The sequence below is a fragment of the Urocampus carinirostris genome, chromosome 6, assembly GCF_059441175.1.
Source record: "Urocampus carinirostris isolate Australia breed hairy pipefish chromosome 6, RoL_Ucar_1.0, whole genome shotgun sequence".
Classification (NCBI taxonomy): Eukaryota; Metazoa; Chordata; class Actinopteri; order Syngnathiformes; family Syngnathidae; genus Urocampus; species Urocampus carinirostris.
The window spans coordinates 9,513,593-9,528,095 of record NC_142354.1 but is presented as its reverse complement, the minus strand read 5'-3'; the positions used below and the strand labels follow the sequence as shown (position 1 = coordinate 9,528,095).

The following is a 14,503-nucleotide window of genomic DNA, read 5'->3' as shown; positions in this document are numbered from 1 at the left end:
AAAAGGAAGCGATAAGCTTATCTATAAGGCTTCTGTGTATGGAAATTTCACACTTTGAAATCACTCCGGGGAGAAATAAGGCAAAATGTGGTCAGGAATGGATGCATACAAGGTTTGGATTCATTTAATCTAGTTTTTTGGGTGGTTTGGTTAAAAACTGATCAAATTTAATGATAAAAAAACATTGTTTTTTTTTGTTTTTTTTTTGGTGGACATTTTTCACTACATTAAAATTCAAATTGGAGAAAAAAAAGTCACTATCTATCTATCTACCTTGGTCATATCCCTCAAGAGGGGTGACCGACAGCAAGACACACACATACGGGCGGAAGGCTCCGTTAATGGGGGCGTGGTCACGTCACACTCTTGCTGGAGAGAGGAAGCAACACAAGGAAGTGTGGGCTCCTCGATGTGTGGACAATAGTCTTATGTACGCCATTCCTACGATAGGGTAGTGATTAGATATAGATACAGAGAGGGATAGATATATATATAGAGAGAGAGATAGAGATAGATGGATAGATTAATCATACTGAGTAATAATCATAATTAATCATACTGAAAGAAAAAATAAAAATAAAAATGAATTGATGAAAATAAATATGTTTAAAAATGACTATTAAATTGAAAATTTTGCTCAGTTATTGTTTTTTGTCCAATAGTTTTTGATAGGGGTTGTCTTTTTACAATATTAACTAGCGCCCCCCCCATTATGATATAATATAAACAAATTAACCTTATTAGTTATCAGTAAGTCAAATGTACTGTATTCGTAAAGCCCTTAATCACAAAAACAAATGCCCTAAAAGTTGGGTAAAATCAACCCAAGTGACGAACTGGTCTGTGCTTGACCCAGATTGGGATCTTATGGACCCAACTGTTTCAGAGTAACGCAACAGAAATGATCCTAATAACGGCCAGATAGTTGAAATGGAAAATAGAGGTTCTCCGTTTATTGCCTTCGATGGAACTGAATGCGTTGACCAGATGTTATAATATATATCATGATTATCTATAAATTATTAATTTAAAAAAAATGAAATTACACCGCTGAAGCACTTTAATTTCAACGGAATGACCACCCAAAAAATATTTAAAGACCTTTTTGACTGTACGAGTCCAGAAGTAAAAGCACTAAGATCAACTTGTGAATAAGTGCCTGGTAATCGGTGGCATTCCCGAAGTTTCGAAATTCCAAGAATTCCAAGAGTACGCCTCTTAAATCCCCGTTCAGGATTAGCAGGTGTAGTTGACTCGTTTCTTTTTATAGAAAAAAAAAAATCATAAAAATGAATCAAACAAAGAAATCTAAAATAATGATAATAATAAATATAACATGAGGTTATACAAGCAAAATGATAAAAACATAAAAAATATTAAAAATTACAATATTATACATTGTATAACAACTGAAATCATAAATATAACAAAATAAACAAAACAGATTAAACAACAACGATTCAAAAATATAATACACAACAAAATAAAGATCAAATCAAAATATAATAAAGATAAAATCAAAATAGCGAAATAATCTAAAGGTATATGAAATAAAAATAAATACAACAATAAAAATAAATTTAAAAATCTAAACAAAATGTAATATCTATATAATATATTCACTTTAATAAAATAAATACAATGGGAACAGAATACAAATAAATGATAAAAATGTCAAAAAACAAATAAAACAAATACTAAAATATATAATAATGAAAAATACATACTAATCCAATAAAAGTACACAAAATAATAGAATATACATATATGTAAAAATAAATACTCAGAAAAATGAAATAAAAATAAGTACTACAAAATAAAAAAAAATCATAATCCAATAAATGTATATGGTCCAAATAATAAACTCAAATGAAATGAAAAAAAAAATATTAAAATAATAATGTATTTATATAATATTTAATAAATAAAAATGGAAACAAAGTATAAATAATGAAAATATAAGATGTTAAGAATAACAAGTGCAAAAATATATTTATAAAATAATATCAAAATGTATATTCCAATAAATTTTATATGCAAAATAATAAAAAATAAATTAAACGCTAATGAAAATACTACTAAATACGACAACATATAATCCCTTAAAAAATATGCAACGTGATAAAAATAAATAACAAAATAAATGAAAATAATGTAAGAAAATATGAAACAATGTTAAATAATATAGAATATGATAAAAAAAACGGAGATAAAATACAATAATATAATACAAAAATAACTAATATGATAAATAAAAATACAAAAAAATAAATATAATACATGTAGACAATAATGACTATAATATCTCTAATTATATATTTTTTTAAATAATTCCTAACATTGCCAACATCTCTGCAGAATCAGTTCATTGGGTACAGAGATATAATCTCCCCCACACCCACCCCACAACCTCCCTCCTCAAACGTGTCAGTACTGATCATTTTCCCCAATACAATTGAGCCATCGCTGTCATATTGCAGACAAACGATGAAGCCAAAACGGGTCAGATTAATTCAAACTAGCAGCAACACGCACAAGTAAGCCGAAATCAAGCTCTGTGTCCCCCCCGACACGTAATGAGCGAGCCGTGGCTGTCAATTAAAGAGCGGCGGACCGACAAAAGTGATCAAAATCATCTTGGATTGTCTCACCAGCTGGATTTGTTCTCCTTGGAGGACTTCCACGATGGCATAGGTTTTACTCATCTCCTTCATGGCGGAGGGGAGAGGGCGCCTTCCTGGGACGCTACCTCGGCAGCACTGATCCAATTTTCATCCCCGCAAAAGTGAACTTTCCCCTAACTGGACTTTCAGCCTGTTTTGCCTTTGCGCAAATTGCCTTGGAGCCCACCCCTTACCTCCTTCCTCCCCCCGCCTTCCCCCTCTTTCAAATTTCTTGTAAACAAGTTGAACTCTAACTGCCGACAACTTAATTATCCTTCCCTACTTTGGCCCGCTCTTCCATTGATGTGTTTTTGCCGGCGTGTATAACCTACAAATCAATAGGTTTGTCGCGTGCTGTTAACGCAAGAAAACGCCGCGACGTCATGCATTGTTGTTTGCATCTGGGTGCAAAAAAAAAAAGAGTCAACAGGATTAATACATTTAAATCGACACAATGTTGCCTGCATCTAGGTGCAAAATTTGAAAAATGAAATAAACAAAGGATTCAAACTCTTATTAATGTGTAAAAAAACAACAGCAAAGCATTTCAATCCAGATTGATAAAAATGAAACCCTGAATTGGAGTGAGATGCATCGACATTCAACACATTCAATTTATGCCCAGCACTAGATTTTCTTTACCATTGTTAAATTAAACCCATTTTTTGTAACATCATTAATGAATTTAATGAAAAATTGCTAAAAAACTCAACTGAAACAATTGAATCAATATTACAAAGGAAAACCTGAATTGGCGTGAAATTATCCTATATTAAACATTATAATCTATCTCTGCATCTTTGTTCTTGTTAAAATAAATGTGTGTAAGGTCTCTTGGTTGAAATCAAATACAATTAAAAATGGGAGAAAAATACTTAAAACGACTATTAATTCATCACTTTTAAATTACTTTGCAGTCTAATTTCAAATTCTTAAAAATAATTAAAAAAAATAAAAAAAATAAAGCAATTATGAAGCTTAACACTGAAAAACCACATTGACCAGATGATAAATGCACTGTATCTGAGTCAGATCAGGAAGCTTCTCCAGCTAATGGTTAACATGGAAACCAGTGCCATCTGTTACATGTGGGGGAGCAAACTTCTACCCAAAAATAAAACAACCTGAAGAGGAATGGGTGCCACCAGCCTGTATTTGCTCAAGACGCACACAAGAAGTGGTGCCATAACGAATTAGCAGTTGAGGGATCCATGAACCGCGAACCTAGATTAACATAGATTAAAACCTGATTTAGAGTGAGATCAATGTAGATTACAGTTTTTATACATTTAAACATTTTTACCTTAAAATTAAGATATGCGTATAAGGTTTTGGGGTTGACACAAATACAATTACATATGGGGGGAAAATATGAAGAACAATTAGTACATCCATCCTCTATCTGCACCGCTTAACCTTATTAGGGTCGCGGCGGTGCTGGAGCCCATCCCAGCTGTCTTCGGGCAGTGGGCAGGGGACACCCTGAACTAGTTGCCAGCCAGTCGCAGGGCACACAGAGACAGACAATTAGCTGGCTCATTCACACCTAGGGACAATTTGGACAGGCCAGTTAGCCTGACATGCATAAGGGTTGTGGGAGGAAACCCAAAGCACGGGGAGAACATGCAAACTCCACACAGGAAGGTTCGATCTCATGACCTCACATGCGCTGAACACTGCGCCCCCGTGCTGCCCACAAATAGTACAAAATAAATTAATTAACAGTTACTTTGTAGTTGAAGAAGTCAAATTATTTATAAACTAGAAACATATTTTAAACTAGATTACTAGAGATGAAAACCTAGATTGGAGTGAGTGTAATCCACATTAAACGCTTCCAATCTGTGGCCAGCACTGGATAGTTTTTCCTTTTGTTATAATAAACATACCGATAAATAAAAGAAGCATAGAAAATAAAAATGATAAATTAGAATAAAAGTCAAATAAAACACTTTATTATAGAGTAATACAGCAGAAAAACTGAACTGGCATGGGAATAATATAGACTAAAGATTTCAATATATCACTACACTTTTTGAAAAATCTTTTGTAAAGTAAATACATAAAAGGACTCCAAATGGGAGAAAAAAACTTTATAAATGAATTTATTTAAACTTTCTCTGCAGTTCAATGAGTCAAATTCCTTATAAACTAAAAAAACAAAACATTTTGATAAATGTAGATTAAAACCTAAATTGGAGTGAGATTAATCTAGATTAAGTTTTTTAACAATGCCTAGAAGTTATTATTTGTTTTAACATCCGTCAAAATACATTTATCTAAAGTTTTTGGGGTTGACATAAATTACTAAGTAATTAATTAATCTGAACCCATTTCTTGAATAATTCTTGACCACATACTGTAAATTCCGGACTATAAACCGCTACTTTTTTCCCAAATTTTCAACCCTGCGGCTTATTCAGAGATGCGGCCAATTTATGTAATTATTTTAACGGGCCACCAGCGGCGCTCGAGATTGGGAGGTAAGATTTAGACCGGTGGAATATATGTGCTGAGGAAGATCACAATTTATGGACGTAAACATACCCTCATCGTGCGAATTGCACAAAATTAGGCTCATGACGCAGCCACCATGTTAAAAGCAAACGGGCGTATTGCTGGGGTGTACTGAAATAAGGGAGCGTGGAACGACGTCATCAGGGTAAATTATCTTTCTGACATTGAAAAAGACAACTTAAATTTTTTTACCAAGGAGGAAGAAGCGGAAGGTCTGCCGTAATTCTTTCGACTACGTCATTCGTTTCCTTAACAGACTAATTTGCAGGTATGCGAGCGTCTTGTTAGTAGCGTGGGGCTACCTCCCAAAGGCACGGTTTAGGATGAAAGTTATATTATTATTATTAAAGCTTTGAAAACTCTCTCGATGTACCGTCTTTCTTTGTAAATATGTGTAATATGTATTTGCAACTGTATATTTTTGTAATGTATTTATTTGTATTTATTTGAGACACTTATTCTGCACGAGCAAATTAAAAAAGAGGGGCGGAGCAAACGCCAACGCTGATGGGAAAGTGGGTACCGGTAAAGGTGAGTTTTTGTGGACACGGCGGACAATAATGGATATATATTTTTCCCACCCTTACCTTTGGAAATATACACTTTTTTTCCTTGGATTACTATCAACGGGCACACAGAATCTGCAACAAATTTTAAATACCTATATCATTTTACGTTCATTTTGGCAGCTGTAATTTTCGGACTGTGTGCTTCAATGAAGGACATTTAGTTTCAATCGCAGGACTTGAAGTTTGGCTTGGATTAAATTCGTTTTTGTTAGATGTGGGTGCATGCGGCTTATATACAGGTGTGGCTTGTGTATGGACAAAATCGGTTTTCCTCTTAAAATGTGATGGGTGCGGCTTATCAATCAGGTGCGCTCTACAGTCCTGAATTTACGGTAATTACAATTTTGCAACAGTAAATATTCATCGATATCCATTGTGCACACGATAAAATACATATACTCATATTGTAGCAAAATAAAACCTTTTTTATCATTTTAATCATCTTAATATTTGACTGATTTATCCAATCAATAGGTTCCTGGCAGCCCTAATTCCTATCAAAAATACTGTTCTAAAGGCTTAGTATTGTGGGTGGAGGGCATTCAAAAGGAAGGTCTTCTGAGAAGAAATCCCTCAGTGTTTTTGATCGGCATCCAAAAACGAATCAAAAATCATCACAGTGGCTGAACTCTGCACTCATTGATTCACGAATGGTTTGAGATTGTTTGACTTACCGTGTTGGGCATCTGGACAGGATCGATGTAGGCCTGAATATCATCGTAGCTGGACTGCATGCTAATGATGTCATCAATGACATCATCCATCTGGAAAAGCCCAAAAAGCACTTAAGGTTACACTTTACAAATTGACATTTTGAGGTCAAATCACCTGCGGGCACATGTTTCAGTAGAGAACGGACTAAATTGAACAATTTATCCATGGAGGCTAACTCCGACGACTGCTAAATCTTTTTTTCTCGACGAGACTGACAAAAGCGAGGCTGAGCGCGTCTCCGAGAGAGATTTTTGGTCAAAGTCTTCCAGGTTCAAAAGGCCTTTGGCATAGTAAAGGTTTTTTCTGTCACTTGTTAAGTCGTAATTGCCGCTACAAGGCCATTATAGAGCGTTTTAAACCTCAATGAAAGCTGGCGTTAGTTAGTCAACACATTTATTTAGCGAGCGTGCTTCACGGCTTCTGGAACGCCGCTTCAGCTTATCCGAGGCTAATGAAATTGTTACGAGGCTTCGTAAAATGCAGCCGGCGGTAATATTCGATCCTTGTAATGTTACGCGTTTGCGATAAGGTCATTTGTTGTTGTGAACATGACCTATAGTAGGAGTTGAGTTCATTAAAAGGATAAAATATGTCAAACTTGCCCATGAGAGACAGAATAAGAAAAAGAAGACTGAAAATCACATTGTCTGATTTTTAAATACACAGTACCGTATTTTCGGGACTAAAAGTCGCAGTTTTTTCCGTAGTTTGGCCGGGGATGTGACTAATACAAGTGTCTGAAATAACGTCTGCCCGGACAACTTACAAAACTTCTCTGCCCAGGTGGCCGACAACTATTTCAAGAAAAAAAAAAATCAGACAGATTTTTCTTCAAATTAAACGTTTACTTTATTCCGATTTCATAATATTCGTTCAGTTTGGAAATTTCGGTTCGTTTGGCAATTTGCATACTCGGCAGCCAATCAGAAGCCTGCATTGAATAACTTCGGTGCTTCCAGACATTCCTGAGCGTTATAAGGCCGTGCATTTTCATATAATTTTCCAAAGTAGACGCACAGAAAACACAAGAAAAATAGATAAGTGGTTAGAAATCAAGCCAAAACCTCAGCTCCAGAAGAAAGATTCAAAAGAGGCTTAAGAAATTGATGACGCTACAAAACGTAAACATACATTAAAAGCATCGTGGAAAGAGGAGTTCACTTGGCTTGTAGCAGACGACGCAACGCAAACATTGCATGAATGAAGATGAGTAAATTCAGGTACATACTGATGGCAGATGGAAAACAGCGATGTCATATACGAGGAATGAATGTTATAAGTAGATTTATAATAAACTTAATTTTAAAGTGTTGTTCTGTTATATATTCTGATGATCAATCCTTAATACTTTGCAACAAAGGTCTTTTTTTACGATGAGTCGTCTTATTGTGTTTCAAGTTGTGAAAAATGGGCAGCTTTATGGTTGGGCAGGCAACTTTTCAGAGTTGTCTGCCCTGGTGTCCGCTAACTTTTTCTCATGAGTTTCAGACACTGCTTATACTCTGGTGAGACTTATAGTCGAGAAAAATACAGTACATGTCCAGGTCCATCTGAATTTTACTCGAGAGGACTGGAAGGTTATCATACCAACAGACTTTTTGCAAAGTTCAGACACCATTTCCCAAGAACAAATCCAATCCACTTTAAAGGACTTTTGAAACCATCTTTCAAATTTCTCCTGCGAGCATTTGGATGATCCAGAAAAAAAAAAAAAAACTTTTCCTACGGTCATACTTTTTGCTCTCGAAAAAAATGCTCAATTGCATCCAAAGAGCATCAAACCTAAAGAGAAATAAAACCAGAAAATCACCAAAAGATATAGAGACTACATTGTACATGTCTAAGCCCGTCAGAGGTTTGCTCTTAAGTACTTGGATAGTCCAGAAGAGGACTGTTCTATGGTCAGACTTTTTGGTAGAAATAGAAAAAAAAAATCTAGAAAATCAGATTTTTAAAGAGGACGGTGTATAGTAAATGTCCAGGTCCTAGAGTTTGCTAGAGTGTCCTTGAATGATCCTGAAAGAGACTGGGAGAAATTCCTATGGTCAGACTTTTATACAGAAAAACATTTGAAGTTTGCTAGAGAGCAATTGGGTGATTCGAAAGACGACTGCCCGAATGACTGGGAGAATAAAAGGCTTTTGTTTTTGGATACTAAAAATACTCGATCGCAATTCCCTAAAATTCCGTTTACCTCTTGCTCATGATGTGATCCGATGTTGAGTGTGGCCATGGGACTGTTGGGGGTGCTGTTGCCGCTCAAGATTTGTTCGGTGCGCCTGTGCGGAGAGCGGAGAGGCGGAGGAAGGGACGCAGATCCCCCTGTAGGCCCCACGGCCGTGGGGGGAGATGGTGGCATTGGCCCGGCTACTGCGTGAACTACCTGGTAGAAAAATAAGATGGAGGCTCAGCCACTTCCCGATGATGGAAGTGAAGATTGGCAGCTACCTGTTTGGTGGCATAGGTAGTGGAGAGGTACTCTTTAACCTGCTGTCTCCGGGATTGACGAATATGGTAGTCGGTGGGGTTTTCCAGGTGTGTCTGGACCTGCGGTACGAAGGAAAAGTGTAGTTTGTTTCTGAGTTATGCCTTTTTTGTTTTCAATTATTATTTGTTTTTGTTTTTTCATATCAAACGGTCTTTAAAGAAATATTCATTAAATTTAAGTTAATCATTGTAATCATCCAGGACATGCAGAATTCAAATTATTTCAGTGTAAGTATTATCATTGCTGGGAAGAAATTAATTAAGCAGTATCATAATTTATTTCTTTTATATAATCAATATGGAATCAAAGGACCATTAATCAATTGTTTCTTTTTGTCCTCTTTTTGTATATTTGTGAACAAAACTTGTTTTAAAAGCTTCTACATCAAACCAAATTATATTTCATATATATATATATATATATATATATATATATATATATATATATGCACACATGTGTTTTAACTTTTTGGGGAAAATTACCCTAAATAAACTTAGTATTTTTCTTTTCCCTTCTTTGAATTTTGTATTACACAAGTCAGAGTGTTTCATTTTTTGTTTTTTTAATAATAATAATATGCAATTAGGAAAGAAGTATTTTAACAAAATAAGAGTTAATGAATTGAATACATTTAATCTTAAAGCCGTAACTTCTTTCCCATTTTTAAAATTTAAATTACGTTTGAATTATAATTTATGTGTGTGTTTGGATGGGGGTGTATTCAATTACGTTTTGCATACGTTTTGGTATTTACCCAAAAATATTTTTATTTTAGTAATTGTATTTTTTTTTTGTTACTTTGTCACACTCAATTATTTGACCAGTTAAATTACTTTTCTTTCATTTTTATTGTATCCTGTTTTACAATTTAGTTAAACGCACTAGTTGTGACGTTCCGAGTAGTGATTCTAGTATTAATATTATGTTAAGATATCCATCCATCGATCCATCCATTAGCTGCACCGCTTATCCTCAGTAGGGTCGCTGGGGGTGCCGGAGCCCATCCTAGCTATCTTCGGGCCGTGGGTAGGGGACAACCTCAACTGGTTGCCAGCCAGTCGGAGGGCACACAGAGACATTCACTCACTCATTCACACCTAGGGACAATTTAGACCGACCAATTAACCTGACATGCAACATGCATTTGGAACGAGGGAGGAAACCGGAGTGCCCGGAGGAAACCCACGCAAGCACGGGGAGAACATGCAAACTCCACACAGGAAGTTCCATCTCATGACCCCAGAACTGTGCCGCCGTGCTGCCCTTATGGTAAGATATAGATTTTTAAAATCCTCAGAATCCTCTCCCCACATAATTTAGTTGGGAAAATTTCATTCTCTTTAATGATGAAAAATAGATTTAGAATGAAATGAAGTTTCTATTCGATTAATAATGAGCAAGTATGCCAAACTTCTGCTGACCTTGAGAACCTCCACGGGAACCTGCATGCTCTGGTAGTTTTGTGGTGCACTGATGGCGGCGGTGGGTGCAGGGGGCGCCACCATGCGCTGCTGCATGTATTGCAAGGCCGCATTTTGCTGCAGCTGCCGCTCGCGCTGCTCCTCCTGCTGCAGCTGGTCTCGCATCAGCTGAAAAATAGCTGCCAAAGTCAGCTTTTTTGGAATTGGCCGCAAAAACGAGAGCGATTTTGTACCTGCATGCGCAGGCCGATGCGTGAGGCCATGGCTGGGGGGGGCAGGGGAGGGCGAGACGAAGTTAATGCGCCGCAGTCCAGTCCGAGACGTGGAGGGATCTGCTAAGGAGAGGGACAAAAAATGAATTGCGGTAAAAAGTTGATTGGGTTTGTCTGCTGTCGCTGTTAAATCACAGCTTAATTTTTTGTCTTAAATTGTGATTTCCAGTGTCTGAAACTCATGAGAAAAAGTTAGCAGACACCAGGGCAGACAATTCTGAAAAGTTGCCTGCCCAGCCATAATGTTGCCTGTCCCATTTTTCACAACTTGAAATACAATCAGACGACTCAGCGCAAAAAAAAAACATTGTTGCAAAGTATTAAGGATTGATAATCACAATATATAACAGAACAACACTTTAAAATTATGTTTATTATAAATCTACTTATAACATTCATTGCATGCATATGACATCGCTATTTTCAATCTGCCATCAGCATGTACCTGTATTTACTCAACTTCATTCATGCAATGTTTGCGTTGCGTCATCTGCTACAAGCCACGTGAACTCCTCTTTCCACATTGTTTTAATATATGTTTACGTTTTGTAGCGTCATTAATTTTGTTAGCTTCTTTTGAATAATTCTTCTGTGGCTGAGGTTTTGGCTTGATTCCCAACCACTTTTCAATTTTTCTTATGTTCTCTGTGCGTCTACATTGGAAAATGATATGCAAATGCACGACCTTATAACGTTCGGGAAAGTCCGGAAACAGGAAGTTATTTGATGCAGGCTTCCGATTGGCTGCCGAGTATGCAAATTCCCAAACGAACCGAAATCCCCAAATTTCCAAACCGAACTAAGATTTCGAAATCGGAATAAAGCAAACATTTAATTTGAAAAAAATATTTCGTTTTTTTTCCTTTTCTTTCTTGAAAAATTTGTCGGCCACCCGGGCGGAGACGTTTTGTATGTTGTATGCCCGACGTAAAAGATGCACGCCCCGGGCGTCCGGGCTGACATTATTTCAGACACTATTGATTTCCCTTTATTTTTAAAGTCAAGTCATGTTTATTTGTACAGCCCTTAATTACAATAAGTCTCAAAGGGCTGTACAGAATAAAGTCTACTATTACACCATCCCCTGATCTATAACGTACTTAAGGGAAAGGAAATCTCAAAAACTTCAAAAATAGATGACAAGCAAGAAAGAAAGCTAGATAACTAGATACAGTACCTAGCTGGCTAAAAGAAAAAAATCCAGCAAGATCTATGTCGATGCATAGGTGTGTGATTTTCTGTTTATTGGTGGATGGGGAGCTACCGGTCTTAGCTAAGGTCTTAACAATAGCTAAAATGTGATGTCCAACAACATAACATCATGAGGAACACGAGATTCAAATGACAACAAAGGCACATCTATTCTATTCTATTCTAATGAAATAAAAAAGTAAAAATAAAGATCGTTATATCTTCTTTTCTGCTTCGGCAGTCCTTGCCTAGAACTAGCCCTTTTTTAGCTAATGCAAACACTAGCGGCATTAGCAAATAACATTTCTTTGCTCTGCTTATATAATCTCAGCTAATAAAGCAGCTAATGCTGCAGTCAAAAACACTAAAAACTAACACTAGCATAACGACGTATTTTTGGCGCCAGACACTTAGAGGAAAACTAATAATTAAATAAAGATGTTCGACAAGAGAAAGAAAACATTAAAAAATAATAATAACACATATATTTTTTGATCTGTTTCTTTAGAACAAAAAGACTAATTCTTGTTGACTTAAAATAATTGACCAATCTTTTATGTAAAAGGATCCACTTTGGGAGGAGAGACCAAATAAAATGAAATAAATAAAATAAGAATACATATTTTTTTTAATCTAAAAAGACACATCTAGTGGAAGCTAGAGCTCTTGTTGGTGATAGGAATGAGTGGAAAGGTGTTGTAAAAGGATAGTGGGTTGTGTGGACGCGTTCTAAGGGATGGGCAGGGCACCCATATGATGCGGCAGGGGTAAACCAGTGAAAGCTGTCGGGGCCTGCTTTTGAACAGTGTTGTTGTGTCACCCTGACCCAAGTGACATGGCCGCTTTCTCGTGTCCCGTTTCATCTGGAGGGACGAAAGCATGACCAACTTAGGTGCCGAGGTGCCTAACTTGTTTGGGTGTTCGGGCTAATGTTTGTGTGTGTGTTTTTCGCAATTTTTTTTCCCTTTTTATTATCTTTGTTATTGTGTATGTGTTTGTCTTGCTGTCGGTCACCCCTCTTGAGGGATATGACCAAGGTAGATGGATAGATACTACATTTTTGTGAAGGTCTTCTGCACATGGTTGCCAAATTGAGTAACTGAATACATGCTGACTGCGCTCATGTGAGCCAAGGCGTAATGGGGAACACCCTGACCTTCTGTTTTCTGTCACGCATACAATCTTCAAAAATTGCACATGCAAACATTCAGCGGGGAGTCCCGGTTCCCCTTCTGCCATGACATGTCTTTTTATTTCCCTGCATGACTAAGCTAGGCTTACAAACTAGGAAGGCTACATCTTCATCTTCCTGGCCTATTTTTTCAATTAATTTCTTCTGCGAGCTGTCATACGAGGTTCCGAAGACTCGGACATTGGCCGAATCGACAGAAGGAGACAAAGCGATGGAGAAAAAGCTCATTGTGCGTGAGGTACAATAAGAATGTCAGCTCCGATTGAGAAAGGCTGAAGCTGCCTGTTGTCCAAAGTGTACATTTCAGCACTGAGGGTGGGGGGGCGGCATACAGTGCCTGCTTTGTGCCTTGCCCACATGAAAAACACAACCGTGCCCAGACACAAATTCAAACACTTGCATTTAGCGCACAATCCACATTTAAAAACCTTCAAGGGGCTACATACCATAAGTTGTGGAATACATAACCCACCTGATTGAAAGCCACGTGCTCAAATTTAAGAACAAAACTCAATTTTGTCTCCACACTGGATTTGTTGCCGCGGGTTTAAACAGCCATATAAATGAACTTATTCACGTCCATTTCTTACATTTCAAGCCGAGCGCACACCTGGAGAGTCGTTTGTCACGTGTTTTTGGATCATATGCCTTTTCAATGAAAAAGACGAGCATGTATTTACTACTGCGCCGAAATAAAACGCGAACGAGTGATATATTACGTAAAATGTGAAACCTACATTTTCAGAAGACAGTGCCAGGGGTCAGTAACCTTTTCGGTGTGGAGTGCCACTTTAATGTCCTTGTAAATCAGTGTGCCACACCAAGATTAATGACTTGCACAACATTTTTTTTATATCCAACAGAGCTGTCATTTTACACCAGTCCAAATATACAACATGGATGTACATTGAAATTGTATAACTGACCAATTTATCTTCCACTATTCTTGTTCATCAACAAACTAAAAAATAACTGCGGGCAACATGTGGAAAGGCCTGTGGACATCCATGAGTTCAACTATTCTTCATCAACAATGAACTACAATCAAAATCAAGTGATATGGACAGCTACCATACCATTCATCAATAAAATCTTATTTTAGAAACTATCAAAACTTGAAACACACACACACCTTTAATATATTCACCATCAGTAAATGGTTTTCCGTGCTTTGCTATGCAGTGAGCAATGTGATAAAACTTGCTTCAGTGGTGGCGTTTGTAGCAGTGACAAATGTTTTCAGGGTCTGCGTTTGTTTGCTGTACCTGGACACAACGCGTTTTAGCGTTTCCGCCTTTCCAGACTTGTCCTTGAATTCATGTTCATGTTTCGTCTCATAATGACCTTAACACTTAACATGCGAGGTACAACGCTCTCGAGGCATAATGCACAAACAGCACGGTCATTTTTTTGCACAAAGCCCCAGTCATCTACCCACGCTGGCTGGAAAAGAACGAGATTTTTTTGGAGGAGCTG

At 37.0% G+C, this 14,503-nt stretch overlaps 1 protein-coding gene across 5 annotated transcripts in view; it reads right to left on the bottom strand.

Annotated features, from left to right (window-relative positions):
• tfeb (transcription factor EB) overlaps positions 1 to 14,503 on the bottom strand; it is a 63,679-nt gene that overhangs the window by 14,849 nt on the left and 34,327 nt on the right. For 3 of the 5 annotated variants that reach the window (XM_088337782.1, XM_088337786.1, XM_088337784.1), the window contains exons 3-7: positions 10,606 to 10,704; positions 10,373 to 10,540; positions 8,912 to 9,010; positions 8,658 to 8,846; positions 6,424 to 6,513 (exon numbers count right to left, since the gene is read on the bottom strand). In XM_088337782.1, coding sequence (XP_088193908.1) covers positions 6,424 to 6,513; positions 8,658 to 8,846; positions 8,912 to 9,010; positions 10,373 to 10,540; positions 10,606 to 10,635 — 576 coding nt within the window. In that variant the 5' untranslated portion in view covers positions 10,636 to 10,704. Of the gene's footprint in view, positions 1 to 6,423; positions 6,514 to 8,657; positions 8,847 to 8,911; positions 9,011 to 10,372; positions 10,541 to 10,605; positions 10,708 to 14,503 lie in introns of all 5 variants that reach the window. The other 2 variants (XM_088337783.1, XM_088337785.1) reach the window with 1 other exon arrangement.